Source organism: Thermobia domestica, chromosome 13, assembly GCF_964235325.1.
Source record: "Thermobia domestica chromosome 13, izTheDome1.hap1.1, whole genome shotgun sequence".
Lineage (NCBI taxonomy): Eukaryota > Metazoa > Arthropoda > Insecta > Zygentoma > Lepismatidae > Thermobia > Thermobia domestica.
This window is the reverse complement of record NC_137466.1, coordinates 202,430,999-202,447,480: the sequence shown is the minus strand read 5'-3', so window position 1 is coordinate 202,447,480 and position 16,482 is coordinate 202,430,999. Positions and strand designations below refer to the sequence as shown.

Genomic DNA, 16,482 nt, shown 5'->3' with positions numbered 1-16,482 from the left:
TTAGTGTCATTTGAGGGTTATTGAACCTACTTTGCCATGCCTTGACTGCTATTCAATAGTGTTTTTACCATCTTATTTTTTTTTAAAAAATCTTAGAATACATAGTAGGGTGTTTCAAAACAACACTGACAACGTTTAAGAGGTGATTCCTGATACCAGGATAAGACAAAAAGTATAGACCAACCTTGGTGCACATATGCTTCCTTTCGGAGCTATAGGCTGCCGAAAACATGGAAAAATGAATTTTAAAGATCCATAGTTCCAAAACTATGGGATCCATCGTAGTCGGGTCAAGACTTCAGTTAGGAACTAATATGTGCCCTATCCAAAAATACAGGTTTCAGAATCCAGCGGTACTTTAGCAGCAATTTTTATAGAGATATTTGGTGAGTGCTTCAAATTATATGCCCATAGCCAAACTCCCTCTATAAAAATTGTTGCATGAGTACCTTAGAGTTCTTAAATAATATTTTTGGATAGCTCAGATGTTGGTTCCTAAGTGAAGTCTTGACCCGATTACGGTAGGTTCCATAGTTTTGGAGATGTGGACCTTTAAAATTAATTTTTTATGTTTTCGGCAGCCTATAACTTGGAAATTAAGCATTTTTGGACCAAAATTGGTCTCTACTTTTTGTCTTATCTTCGAGTCAGGAATCACGTTCTAAACATTGTCCGTGTTGTTTTGAAACATCCTATATATATATATATATATATATATGTGTGGTGTAAAGAAAGGTTGTTTACAACGCTTGGGAGGTGATTCTACAGATGAAAACAAGTAAAAATGTCTATGTAACACAATGTCCATCTCGGCCTCCTAACCGAGTTACGGACGTCTAAAAGGTTGGAAAAATAAACTTTGAAGACTAATTCTGGCAAAACGACAAGAGATGGAAGGGCTGTGTTAGGCGGCCTACACAGACTCTCAACATGGACTATCCAAAGATACTAAGATTAGATGTGTACAAGGCGAGCGCGCAAGGGATTCCCCAAAGGATGCGAAGCATGCCGCGGACGTTATGAGGGCAAAGTGAGGCGCCCAAGCGTTGTAAACAACCTTTCTTTACACCCTGTATTATATATATATATATATATATATATATATATATATATATATATATAAAATATGTTACTCTAGTTCTCATACGACGACATGACAGTTATAATTCATGAATGGCGGATGTGGCAGTAATTGGTGGCTGAAGCTTTGCACAACATTCATAGTTTTCTGGGCATTTTAGGCGGGAGCGTTGGCCACTAAGAGACGAATATCTTTGGTGAGCTTCCACGGCGCTTTATCTTCAGAATATCACTACGAACTTTTTCCACTCACACTATTCCCATTGGCTAAGTAATTTGTAAGAATAACGCCCTCACAATCTTAGAAATTGCAGAACAAAGTGTGTTATCTCTCAGTTCGTCCTCGAAACTCAAGCGTCCACATTTCAGCTGTCCCTTCGATATTTTAATAGTGCTTAAGGATGAGGACATGTCACCATAAACACTTTTCAACTCGTCATAGATCTTTGGTTCGTCTCCTTCAGATATAGGAACTTTATGACTGCTCGATATTTCACTTTTGACAGTTCGACACTTTTACTACTTCCAGATGCCATATCTTGAACAGTTTTGAACCTAGAATCATAAAAGTTCATAATTAGTTTCATGAGACATTGGGTCATTTCATACATATAAATAGCTAGTTTATTTCTATATGAGGGCAAGAACATATTGACTGACCCTCGTATTTTCCACAGAATTTACAATAGACATATTGCCTTTCTAATAAAATTTTGAGATGCCGAATGAATTCATATCTTTTTAATGAGGAATGTATATTTTGCATTTAAAAAAGTTACAAATAGAAAGTTTTTTTTTTTTTTTAATCTTTACTCACCAATTACTTATTTCCTAATTTCAGCTTCTTTACTACCGTTGGCGTATACTTGTTAGTAGGAATAGCTTATCGAAGACTTGTGATGGGAGCCAAAGGATTTGAGCAGATCCCTAATCATGAAATGTGGAGAGAATTGGGAAATCTTCAAGCTGTAAGTACGGTTTTTAACACGCAAAATATTGTGTTTCTATTGTGGTTATTAATAGCATTTTTTTCTAAAGCCACTATAATCCGTCATTATTCCAGAATAGTGTGATATCTCATGAAGAGATTTATAATATATATATATATATATATATATATATATATATATATATATATATATATATATATATATATATATATATATATACTAGGTGTGTTAGAAAAGTAATGAGACTGATTTTGTACTAACTAAAGTTTTCATGTTTTTCAAACAACAATGTTATCCCCTTCAAAGTAGTTCCTTTGGGCAGCTATACACCGGCGGAGTCGTTGTTCCCACTCTTGGTAGCAGCGCTGGAAGTTTTCAACTGGTATGGCTTTTAACTGGTCGGTCACAGTCTTTTGAATGTTCTTCAGAGTTCCAAAATGACGTCCTTGTAGGATATGTTTCAATTTTGGAAAAAGGAAAAAGTCACAGGGACTTAAATCAGGTGAATAGGGGGGTTGAAGAACAACAGTAATGCGTTTTGAGGTCAAAAATTCACTCAACGCACACGCTTTTTCGATTGTCCTTCTGTTCAGTTGTGAGGTTTTTCGGCACCATTTTGGCACAAATCTTTCGCATGTTCAAATCGTCTGTCAAAATTTGATGTACGGTGAAAGTGCTTAAATTTAACTATTCACTCATCATCCTTATTATTAAACGACGGTCTGATCTCACAAGAGCCTTCACACGTTCAACGTTTTCGTCAGTTTTTGAAGTTGAAGGTCTCCCTGAGCGAGGTTCATCTTTAACGTGTTCTCAGCCTTCTAAAAATTATTTGTGCCAGTGGAAAACTTCTGCTCTTGATAAGCCATGTTCCTCATATTCCTGTTTCAACTTTTCAAAAGTCACACTCGCGGATTCACCAAGTTTAACACAAAACTTTATTGCAGAACGTTGCTCTAAATTCCGATACTCCATTTCTGTAACACACAACAAAAATACACCTTCACTGATTGCGCTGTCAAAAATAATGTGTTAGCTGTACGGAGCTGTAACTCGGACTGAGGAAGTTGAAGGACTAAAGAAACCGGTCTAGCACAGGTCGGTAGACACAACGTTGCCAGATCGCCCGCAGTGTTGCTAGTCTCATTATTTTCTTACACACCTTGTATATATATATATACTAGCTGAACTTGCGCTCTCTACACAGCGCATCTGTCACATATAAGCATGAATCTCCTTGTCATTCCTCATAACATTTGTACATGTCTCTTTACACGCACAAGTGAAAGAAGTCTTGATAAAAATCGGCAAGAGATACCTAAATGGGAGATTTTTTCGATTACCTTTTACATATCTCGCACCGTTTGCAAGATTTGAGCCTACTTCCGGTTGGAGCTTTTAATTCATGCATGATCAGTGTTTTCTTTCTTCTTGCATGCAGTATGTAATAAGTAAATACATTACACACACAATTAATTAATGCCAGTGATATATTGTGTTCATTGAGCAAAACATTCCAAACAATAAAGATTCAACTTAGAGTGGAGAAATGGTTATCTTTCGTATTTCATTATAATTTGGCCATGAAATACACCTGAGAGATATGCAATCCATATATAGAATCATGTGGTGTTGGAATGTATAGTGCGTAGGATATGACGCTTTAGTTTTTTTTTTTTTTTTTTTTAATTTCAACACTTACAGTGTACCCGTAAAAATGTAATAAAGAGATAATGGCCATGTTTTTTAAAATATTCAGTTAGAACTGGACAATCTACGCAAAATTTGCAATAGATCAGTGAAAGCTTCATCGTTCTAGATCCTGTCTAGATCTAGAAGCTTCCGAGATCTCATTGTCGAAAAGTTTGGCCACAAACATATAAACGATTACTAACGTATAGTTTAAAAGAACTCCAGAGATGGCAGCACAATTCATTTGCATTGATTTTGGAGAAAACTTATTAAAATACAAAGGTTTTGAACAATAATTTTAAATGGTGAAGTTTATGAAAAAGATCTATTTAAATTATTTATTTAAAGGACACATATTTTAAAATATTTGTCGTCGTTAAACGTGAAATCACAAATAACTGTAAATCAAAGGTCTGAAATTAAACGTTAGAAGTTGGAGCTGTGGCGCTTTTATTGTCTTTGTAGCATTTTAATAGATAGATAATATGGTTATAGTGTCACCAAAGAGACCAAAAAATAACTAGTTAAAAGTAGGGTTCCTACAATCAGAGGATTCTTTGGTAGTCAGGGAAATTGAGCAACTGTTTTGGAAATAAAAAATGGAAAATACTTTTAGCGAGATTGTTGTTGTAGGAAGGTTGCCAGTGATCTATTTATAAAGTGTAAGCTGGCCTTTAGTAGGCTACTTTCCGAAGAGAGCTAGCCCTTTCTCCAAAAGTTCCCGCAGTAAAGCCGATGGCTCCTTATCTTCTTGACGGTATTCATCAGGTTCTGAGAGATCTTAGGATCTGCTGTGAGAAATCAGATGTAATGAAAAGTGGAAGCACATCATTCCATTGTATTGATAACTGGCAAATCGGAAACCTGATAGCAAGCAAGAATATTATATAGGATTTGCAGTAAATCGTCTATTGCGGGCTTTGACATCGAAGAACAAGGAGAAATTTCTGGACAAGTGTCATAATGTTTTATGTTCAGTGTTAAGAAAACTGCAAGAAAGAAGTCCTCTAAAGCAAAGGCCACAAGAGCTTTGTCATTATTTGAGTCCTGACATTATCCAGTGATCTCCTTTGACTGAACGATAGATTTTCCCTATTCCTCCAAGGGATGCACAATGTGCATCCTTGAGATGCGATAGCTGAAAATGCCAAGAAACAGTAATCTTTATTCTGAAATCTGGGAGTAAAGAAGCTTGAGGAAATCTTTCAGTCTGGTGGAGAAGAAGGACTGGATACTTCCTTCAGGAAGTTTCTCATGGACAAGATGGATTTTAAACAGTTATGGTATGTTGTAAAGATCTCCATGATTTTCTGTCACGGCAACGTAACTGTCGAAGGTCGAAGATGGTTTTTCTATAAATAAATCTTTGTTAGTAGAGAACATGCTGGAGAAAACAGTTGTGGCACAGTGCCAAGTGTACGACAGTATTCTAAAGATATACCACATTGACTTGACACCTAGTCTTCCGTTCCAGGCGCTGCTATCGGCTGAAGGAATTCCACTCTCTTTCGCTAAGGCTCTCTCGTTTAGCAACAGCTGAACCCTTATTGGCTCAACGCATGGGTGTGTCGAGGGTGTGAACTTTAGTTCACATTTTTGCCACGGCTCAAGACATTTTGGCAGCACTATAGAAGTAGGTGGAGTCCAGAATGTCGAGATCTCAAGGAAGATGCTGGGTTATGTTTCAAATGCACAGAAACGCTATCAAGAATATCTGGACCAGAGAAAGAAACGAACAAGAACAGAACAAAGCTACGAAGAGGGCGCTGGATGCAAGGTTCGAGGAATTAGAAGAAGAAAGCAAACGTGTATATCAAGAGAATAAGGTGTAATTGATGCAGAAAAATTAAAAGAGCAGAAGGAAAAAAGCTTCACATTTATTCTTTCTTGTATAGTTATGATGTTGTGATATTTGGATATTTGTTGCCGTTCGTATTATAATCAAAATATAGGGCTTGAAAATCTTATTTGCAAGTACTAGCCAGCCAAAAAATCTACTAGCCAGACCATTTTGCAGTCACAGTGTTTATACTCGCCAAATGTAAAAAGTACTCGCCATTGCCGCTAGTGGATCTTTCAATCCCCATATATATAATAGTAATCAATCATTATATCAAAAGCAACAGTCGGCTGTAGGGAGAGGAGAAGGCTGATTCTATAGAAACTTCCTGTAGTTAGGAATTTCTATAGAGAGTCATTAAAAGTCGGGAAATCTCAAAATACTGTAGGAACCCTGTAGAAACGAGGGTCACTGTAACTGAAATGTATAATATGACACCAGGCTATCAACCATCCATAGAAGAAAGGGAGGGTGTGATTAAGTATTTGACCACTCGATCAAACCTATATTACACATAGTACTTTAAAAACAAGAGGAATATATATTGAATTATATACCATTACAAAATCGTTGATAACTGACCAACGCTCGTTGCCATGGTAGCAATAGCAATAATACATTGAGAGGCCGAAACGAAGTCAAAGTTAGCAAGAATGGAAATTAACAGAAATTCCTGTACGTAATAATGCACATAATACCAGGAAACCATGCATATAATAATAGGATGCTAAGCGGTGAACCAACAACATTTCCGCTCTTCCCAATTTCGTATCACAGACAAATATGAATGCCAAACAATAGAAGGAGCTCATTCTATAATTCCATCCTTAAAAACTGATATATATATATATATATATATATATATATATATATATATATATATATATATATATATTACATTTTACTTGAACTGCAACAGATACTATGGATTATGAGAAAGGTTAGGAATGGACTGATACTCTGAACTTCCCAAGAACAATCAGTAGAGAACCAGAGACATATAATTTGAAATCTAAGAACGGCAATCAGAGATATGTATTCTAGAAGGAATGTGGCTCTACAGTTTTTCAGCACCCTTCACTCTCATGCAGATGTGTAGTAACTTCCAATTTGCTAGTTGCTGACAGGGCGTGTAATTCACTGTAGAAAAAGCCACCACATGAGTTTAATGTCTTTGTGAATGTCGTACTAAGCATGATATTTAAAAAAAAAAAAAAAAAAAAAGTTTCTTTTCAGTATATGAGACGTAGACATGCAGCTTAAGGTGGCAGACTACTAAATATTTTTCAAAAGCTAACAATATTTCTTTTGGCAGTTTTTCGTAAATGAAAAGAGATAATGAAATGTAACTTACCTCAATAATAGATAATGTTATTCTACACCCGAAAATAGGAATCGGAAGAATTTTCAGTGTTGACATCCATAGAAATTACAGTGTGATGAGAATTTGAATTACCCAAAAATATAAGTTAAGGCAACGACTAGAAAAATGAACTCAACGGTAATTGATGACTTATCACGCTGTCTGTGTTTCTTGTTAACTACGTTTTAAATAATATTTGTATTTATTCTGTAGTAACTTACATACGTTATTACCAAATAAATAAGTTATTACAAAATAAATAAAATAAAAACCGCATATATTGAAAGTAGTAAGTTTGCTATTTTCATGATGTAGTCCTGGATCCACAGTACATGCCCGTAAAAATGTGTGGGTGCACGGAGTTTTATTGTTGCATCGTGTTCTTCGACCTATCGTTGTCTACTTTTTCTTGGGTAGACATCTCAATTATGGTCGCTTATCTCCACAGACGCCATTTTCCAATATGGCCGCTAAATAAGCAACCAACATGCATAACTAAGAAACTAAGTCACCTAGAAAAGTGATTTTGGTGTCGAATCATAGGTTTTAGAGGTCAAGGAAGTGAAATATTACCATAAAATTGCTATATATTGAAGAATTCTATATATTACAGACAAAAGATACACTATGTATATAGAGGTGGACCATTTTAATTCATCCACGGGAATATCTCGAAAACCACAAACCGAATCAAAAGAAGTTTTCAATTATATTTGTTCACCACAGAGAGAGACACATTTTGGCGTACTCTTCAATACCAACATATTGACAGTGTTGCAAATCCATCACAAAGTTGTATTTTTTAAAAAGTCACTACGTCAGGTTATTACAAATTTCAAATCTACATTTAAAAACAAACAATACCACACTTATTTTTCAGTGTTGTAAACTAACGACGCTACAATATCATAAATATTAAAAACAACCAAACATTGAAGGCTTCTGAAATAATAATTACGCAAATGAGACGTACGGGACAAGACATATCGAATGCACCTTAGTGTCTAATACTATTATCATGATTTGACTATTTCGAATAGATTTGAACAAAATTATAAGAAATTAATAATTTGTCTTTTTGAAAAGGCTTTATTTCGGAAACAAAGTTAATATACAAAATGGCTTTTCGCTTACAATATATGTAAAAGCAGTAAATCAAATATTGTGCTATTAGTACCACTATGAATTAACATTTGTTAATGGTCCAAAATATCATTAATATAAACAAATTGAACCATTAGAAAAGATGCTGATGTGGCTAAACAACTGAGTATTCTTACAATACTTCCCACATATAAACAACATTTTAGTAACCACAATATTTACAGTCTAGTATTATTTTGTCATGTTTAATATATGCTATTTTTTGTGTCAAAATATAAAATATCAATATCAACACACAAAACCAAGTGGTTTCATAAAGAGCACTGCGTTACCCTTTTACAATTTAAGTCTTTCCCGCACATATCTTATACCTCACATTTGAGCAACCTTATTATTTAAAGCACTAAAAGTAGTTTATTTTTGCAAATAAAGATTAAAGATTACCTAATATGCGTCCAAATTTATAAGTCTGAAACAAAATACATGTGACTTACAGCTGAGAATTTTCACAGCGCTTGTAACAAAGACAATACATTGTACACAACAGTTGAAACTTCTTACATATATATTGTTTACAATTGTTTGTTTTGCAAGAACACACTCGCAATACAGCATCTGGTAAAGATCGGAAACACTTTTTCGGTCTCAGGAAACCGTCTACTTCCTCCCATCCAAATTTCCAGGTCTTTCAGTAATATGTTCCTTTTCTAATGACAACAGAGATTCTCCGATGACCAAGTACGCACGTTTATTGGGACCTCGAATAGTAGATAAAGTGAATTGCAGCTCTGATGGGTTTAGGGATCAGTCGACAAATTTCATAGCATAAACCATCAAAAAGTTTCTACTTTAGTCGATTTCGCCCAAACTTTCGTAAAATATGTTTCTGCATTTCTCATGTCTTCAGCTGAGAGACTGCTTGTTTCAGCAAAATGAAGAAGATAATTTGTTGGTTGTGCATTCAGTGCTGCATTGTTTGTACCCACTTTACTTACAATGCCCTTGCCAGTGAGAATGTGAGCCTTGAGGCCGACGCTACTCATTTTGTGTCTAAGTGTATCATATAAGTGGTGAATAGGAATGAAACGATTCTTTTCTCCCACCTCAAACGTTACCTACAATTGCTTCAGCCCTTTACTACTCAAGGTTGCAAAATATCTTAGTAACAAAATAGCCACATTAGTATCATTGGACACCTCGCTGCGCGCCGCGTTCAAGTGCCCAGTATGTGTGAGGTACAATTCTTTGGTCAGCTTCTTCAATCTTTGATGTGAGCATTTCAGTATTAGTTACGTTTCCTTTTAAGCATATTGTAGCAGGAAGACACTGTCGTTTATTACCATTCCACCTGTAACAAGAATTAAGTCTGTTGAAGGTTTTTCAAATATCACTTTTTTGTGTGTTAATGCTTGCAGTTTTATTTTATTTTGAACGGTATTCCAGAATTTCAGTTTGGATTGGTATATGAGTCTGAGACTGAAGGCAAGCAAGATGAATAGATCCGGTAGTGCCTGATTGACGTACTCTCTTACTTTCTTTGAGTGAATTGTCACAATAACTGTCAAAAATAAAGTGTATTTCTTTGGCTGGACATACTTTAGTGGTTCGTTCAGTAACATCGTTTATTGCTTCTCCAAAGTTATTAAATACTGACATTTTCAACATTCTTATCTGCGACAAGAAATCAACAACTACAGTAGTCCGTGTTTGAAATTCTGAATGAAATGAGGTACTCTTGTCGACTTTTTCCCCAAATGCGATACTTGCACATACTATGTTGGTCTCAAAGGTGCATCACCTTCAAACAACTAACTTGAATTTACGAGATCGTGAGATAGTATTTCTTTCATTGTCAAACCTCTTTCATTTGCAATGTGATTTTCTTCCGAATCTGTGCAAAATCCCTTGATTTGATTATGGCAGGTGTCACAGTTACGTTGTTTGTGGTAAGAGTTTCGAAGGTGGGGACATAGACTTTTTCAATTCTGTTCGTCAGTTTCCTTTCTTTGGTAAAGAAGAGCTCTTTCCTAAATTTCTCATTGTTACTCCTTGTATCTCTTAATACACCTAAAATTTTCGCCCTCACATCCTCAGAAACAATTTGCTTTGTCACAATGTTGTATAAAATAAAAGAACCATCAAATTTGAATGGATTACCTTCTGCAATTATGAACTGAAGCAAACGATTGGCTTTGCTTCCCTGTTAATTCATGATAAACTGTTTCTGTGTGACTCACTATCTGTGCATTTATAAGATTGTTCCAAACATTGGCAATTGCGAGAACTTCCTGATAGGTCAGTTGCCATTCAGTGACGTACTGACTTTTACGTGTTTGTCCAATGATTCCTCTCGTACTTTTTAGAGTTCGTTGAATTGTTTCGTATCTGGGCCCACTGCGTGTAATGGTGCCGGCTTTCCAGAAACTACAAACTGACCATTCAAGAACTTTTCATGGAAGTAAGGACAATCTATTCCAAGGCGCTTCATTAATTCCAAGTATCATGATTCATAACGTAAATAATTCAGGTAATTGAATTGCTGAAATATAGGGATTAATGACTCAACGCTTTCAACATGCAAATTCCAGTTTCTTCGCGATCAGACGTTACAAAGATTTTGATGAGTCCTTCAATGTTAAGGAAATTGTTGAGGTAACTGCAAAGTTCTGATTTCTCGTTACATTCATTCACAAATCTTAAATAGCAGTCTCTTAGTTGTTGACTTGAAACTAACAGTTGAGTATGGAGGAATTTACATTTTTCTTCTTTATTTTGCAAGGCCAGTTGAAATTGATTTACTTCTTTAAGCAAATTGTTGTATGCTTCCTTTTTGTTACTACTCCAGAGAGCATCCCAAATCATTTTCTCGAGTACTTCAGAGACAATTAACATTCCTTGAAACGCCCGAACATAATATTTTCCATTTAGTACATTCTTAACTAAATTCACTCTGAAGATCTCTGTTTCAACCAGAGCATCATCGAAACCGCTACCAAGGAGGTACTTCCCACCACACCGTAGAGCCACTTTTGTGGAATGAAACATTTTAAGCATTGGCAATATGTCATAAAATTCCTTTGGGTTACTTAGAACTATATACGCAACTGTACAGAATACTCCTTCGTCGCAGAAGACCGGAAGGTTGGGTTGTCTCAATAGTTGTCTCACAGATTCAAAGATTTTAAGGGCAGTACACACAGTAGCGTAATCGGTAACTGGGGAAGAAATAACTGGCAGAAACCCAACTTGTTTAATTGGTACAACTTTGGATGAAATTAAACAGTGTATATTTCTCCACGTTGGTGATACGTGCTGAGTGTCGCCTGAAAACGCACCACATTGAGTAAGAGAAATAAGAAACTCTGTTTTTAGAGCACATTTGGATGCCTCATCAGATGAATGAATGCCAACATCTTCAGCTACTTTAAAGTTGTTCGAAAGAGCAGGGTTGGTTGTACTCTTCCTTCGATTTAGTATTTTTTTTTTTTTTTTTCAACACGGTAGCTCACACAAAAGTTTACAAGTTCTATTCATCAGTGCAGTTTGTGAAATCTTTTTTTCTGTGGATCTCTTCCGATGTTTTATGTTGAAAAAGAACCTCGGCAGTACGATGGCTCTCAAATGTACATGAGAGCAGTGAATATACTCAAAGTCGAACTTGTCAAGAGCTCCTATTGTAAAGTCTCTAAAGTTGAAATGACTTGGTATCGGTGTGTCAGCTTTGGACCTCCTCCGAAAAAATTCCTCCGTACGCCCCTGGCTATATTATATACAAGACTTCAATATATCGCAAATGTAAGATAATATTTGGATTCATTGACCCCGAAAACCTATAGTTCGACACCAAGATTACTTTCCTAGATGACTTAGTTCCTTAGTTATGTATGGTGATTGCTTATTTGGCGGCCATATTGGAAAATGGCGTCTGTGGAGGTAAGCGACCATAATTGAGATGTCTACCCAAGAAAAAATAGAAAGCGATAGGTCGAAGAACACGATGCAACAATAAAACTCCGTGCACCCACAAATTTTTACGGGCATATAATGTGGATCCCGGACTAATGTAATTTAAATGTAATTTCAGTGTGCTAATCGCTATGCCACATTCTTTAACGATTTGCCTATGGCGATAGATCTAGATAAAGATAATCAGTTCAAGGAAATGCTCAAAACATTCCGCTTTAAGAAGCAGAACACTCAAACGGCCATTTTTTTTCTTTCAATTTGGAACATGAATCCAAATCATCATCCATTTGAGTGAATGTTGTGATATTGGCATTACACACAAAGATGCTTCCACAGAAATTCCAGACCTAAACATTTTGTGACCTTTCCACCTCCTTCGAGCCTCTTTAGTTTGCTGCTTGCAAATTAATGTCTTTTCCGCATGAATAAAGAAATATTGCAAGAAATAAGTCTGTGATTCTAACGATTACAGGGTGTCTACTGATACTGGAAATACTTGAATTATACTGGAATTTAATTTTGATACTGGAAATACTGGAATTTTGACATGAAACTAGTAATTTGTCAACAATACTTTTTTGTAATTGTTTTAATCGTCTTAGAAACAATTTTGTATTCATTCAGATTGTAAATTTTTCTACTGCAAGAGTTGTATACATTTTGTAATTAGACATTTAAAGCAATGGGTAAAGTGAAAGGCTGTGAGAGTAGATGGGAGGCCCTTAAATGTAAAAAAATCATTGTATTTCAAAAGATCAAGGATAACTAAATTTATTAAAAATAAAATATTCCTTTAATGGTGAAACAATTACAAGCCTAAAATCATCAAGAGTGTGATTATTCCTAAAGAACTTTTAAAAAATCATTGTATTAGATGCTGGAATTTTGCTGATAGTTATACTGAATATACTGGAAATATATTGGAATTTTGAAAATGACACTCAGTAGACACCCTGGATTACAAAATGGTTGAGATGCGAGATGTTGGATAAACTGTTTTAAGTCAAATAAAAGTCCTTTTTTTATAATTTATCTATACAATATAAAATTTATTTCTGTTTCTATCTTCGTTACCAAAAAAATCCTAGAAGGGGGGGGGGAGTCATCCCTGTTGGGGATGAAAATGATCGCTGCACAATCTCTCATAATCCACAAAGATTATTAGCCAGACCAGGGTCTAAGAGGCAAGCCTCTCAGCAACATCCCAGAAGTGTTCAAGGGATTGAGATCGGAACTTGCAATCATCTTCACATCCATGGAGTGCTCATCGAATCAGTCAACCACAGTTCGGGATTGAGAAGCTGGAGCATTATCGTGCTGTAGGTAGCTACAAGTTGCTTGCATAATGATGGAGGAGAATAAAGAGGTGAACACAATCTATAAGCAAGTTCCTGTAACATTTGCCAGTTAGGGGCGTTGCCAGATGTACCAGGAGTCCCATTTCATCCCACGTGAACAGTCCTTGAACGCCAATCTGAATTGTATCCTGCTGGCAAGAGAGATCCATTGGCTCATGTGATTGACGACGGACTAGTATCCCGCCATCAACATGTACCAACTTGTACTTCGACTCATTTATCCAGGCGTCCTATTCCCATGCTTCGAGCGTCCAATGACTGTGTTCTTTTATTCATGTTAGTCAGTGTGCCTTGTGAGGATGTTGAGGAGAGGACCCTCGCGGGACGCGTGCTTGTGTACCTCATGGCAAGATGAAAATTTTGAATGTTATGGCTGCATAGGTCGTCGTTGATAAGTAACATGCTGCACTTTAACCTGTCTGTCTCCATCCGACGGCGATCCCTGTCATCAGTGCGTCGTGCTTTACGACAGATGACCATAGTGGTGATAGTTTTGCTTGGTTCCACGTACTCACGGTGCACTCCTTATACGGTTATTCTTAAAAAGCCCTGTGCCTGGACGACTTCAGAAGTGGAGTGGACTATATGTCTGACCTCGGCAATCTAGCCGGCATCAAATGCTCTGAGGTCTCGTGTCTTACTCATCCTGTCAACTGTTACACAGTTCGTACGAGGTCTGACTGTTACGCTGTTACATGCCACGCTCTCCTATTCGCAGGGCCAAGCACACCGCCATTCCCCAAAACGGCAGCTATCTCTAATTTAATTGCTCACCACTGTATTACGAAATTCTGTAAGCGTCATTTGTTGTCGACGGAATGTGTGCATTAGATACGAAAATAACCACAAGATTTGTCACCATTTTTGGTGTGATGTCACTTGCTTGTCTTCACAACATAGCGATCTCAGAGACCGGTCCATGATTTTAAATTTTAAATTGTTTATTTTTTATCTCTTTCAGGATGGTTGTAACTATATATGTCGTAAATCTGATCGAAGGACTGAGTGGAGTCATTTAACCAACAACTTCAATGAACCAGAAGACAGAGACGACGCGCTGTTGAGGCCTTAAACGTTAACGCTTCTGTGATAACAATGTTGTGATAATATCCTGTTTGTATGATCTGTGTGTGTATGTGTACACTCAACGTTATTTAAATATAATCAGAAAGGTGTATAAGAGTCACCACCTTACTGATTCGTACTCTCAGGAAGTTTGTTGTTAAAACAAAGGAAATGCTAATATATAAATATGTATTTTTTTTTTCTGGTACTGTGCTGTGTTACGTGCACTCTTGATAATGGATTTTTTTAAGTATATAATAATGAAATGATGTTAGTTAAAAAGCATTACAGCTGATTACAGGTACAGACCTGTTAAAATTTGAGTTCATTCATGAAAATGCCTATTTATTGTAAGAAATTTTGATTATGTATGTAAATGATCTGATGAAGTACAGGAGATTGTACAAATTTACTCGTAACAATTCACATTGTATGATAATTTCAAATAATACTCATACAATTTATGTAGTTAGCTTGGAAATGACCAAAGTTACACTTCAGTATTGCCAGTTGTGTTAAGGATACTCACCAACAAATATTTTATTTTTTTGAGTAAAAATTATTCAGTACTAGATTTTATGTTGTTGAAAGTTTGCCATTTTTTTTTTCTGTATTAAATATCACTGCAAGTGTACACATAAAATGAGTTGATATTCTATGAAGATTCATTAAGTTCACTTTCCCAAGTAATCTCAGGAAAGATGTAAAATTTTGTTTCTGAATGTACGTATCACAGTTTATACCCTTGGTATAAGACTGGAGAGTACAGTTTATACCCTGGTATAAGACTGGAGAGTACAGTTTATACCCTCGTATAAGATTTGAGAGTATATTCTTGTAGTATTATCAATTTTTTATGAGAAAAGTAAATTGCTTGGTAACGAAAATAACAATGAAAAACATTAAGGTAGTTTAAACTACATTTGGGATATTTATATGATACGTTTAATTGGTGCCTTGAATTGATTAAAAGTTAAAAATTCCATTCCGACGTGGGAAATCATATTCAAGACAATAAATATGTAACAATCGTAGATGTATTGCACAGACTGTATACCTTTGAAAAGTTGTCGTGTTTGTTTCTATCATTTTCTTGTGTGTTTTCATTTGCTGACGATGTGCTCTCAAAACTGCTTGATTGTGCACAATTTTTTCTTTTCTTTTTCTGTATGTAACATTGATTTTCTTTTTAAACGTTCCATTCATGCTTCAAAATAAAGTGAACATAAAAACAGTAGAAGTTATGAATTGAAGTTCCTATAATTCATACGATCACAATATCTATTTTATTTTTAGGTTTTTATATTTAAACACACTGGTGATTTCTTGGTTTCAATCAACAAAGAATGCTCCGAATCCCCAGGTTTGCAGAAGGTTTATATCAGACCGATTTGACTGCTTCTGTTACCTAAGTAATTTCGCCATGTGCCAGTATTGGGAAGGATAATAGTGGTTCTTTATTTATCTTTTAGACTCAGTTTTGTACTGGCGAATAGGAGGGGGAAACGTTTCTTCACCATAGGGGTGATCACATATATCGTAAACAAAAATGGGGCCCGTGCAGGAGCATTCGACAATAAAAGAGGCATATTCGAGATTATCACCGAAGTGTCCCCCTGAGGTGGTTCGTATAATTCGTTGACTGACATGCCAGAAGAATCCACCACGTCAACGTGACATGCCCTAATAAGATTAAATCTGACACCGTACAGTCATCCACAATCTTCTCAGGTGCCATATTGCTAACGTAAGAGAAACTATCTCAAACTATAGGGAAGACACCGGAGAGGGGTGAACATGACAGTTGCTACATTGGATGATGCCTACATTTATCTTACTTATTATTATGGTAGCACTCGATCAATTACGTACGTACCACGAGACCTCTCCTAGGAGACGTACCAAGTTTTATCGCCAATGCAGAGAAAGTTTATCGCAGGGGATCATGAATGTCCCCGGATACGGTTATGAGTGCAAGGTGGAGGACCCCATAAGAATAACTGAAATATGAAGATGAATGCTACCTACTTCCAACAATCCATCATTACCTCAATCTTATCGAAA

At 36.0% G+C, this 16,482-nt stretch overlaps 1 protein-coding gene across 1 annotated transcript in view; it reads left to right on the top strand.

The window, feature by feature from the left end:
- Nucleotides 1–15,652, top strand: part of LOC145668955 (cation-dependent mannose-6-phosphate receptor-like) — a 51,687-nt gene extending 36,035 nt beyond the window's left edge. The window contains exons 5-6 of the mRNA XM_081737246.1: nucleotides 1,922–2,048; nucleotides 14,315–15,652. Of these exons, the coding sequence (XP_081593372.1) occupies nucleotides 1,922–2,048; nucleotides 14,315–14,425 (238 nt within the window). The 3' untranslated portion in view covers nucleotides 14,426–15,652. The remainder of the gene's footprint in view (nucleotides 1–1,921; nucleotides 2,049–14,314) is intronic.
- The last annotated feature ends 830 nt before the right edge of the window (nucleotides 15,653–16,482 follow it).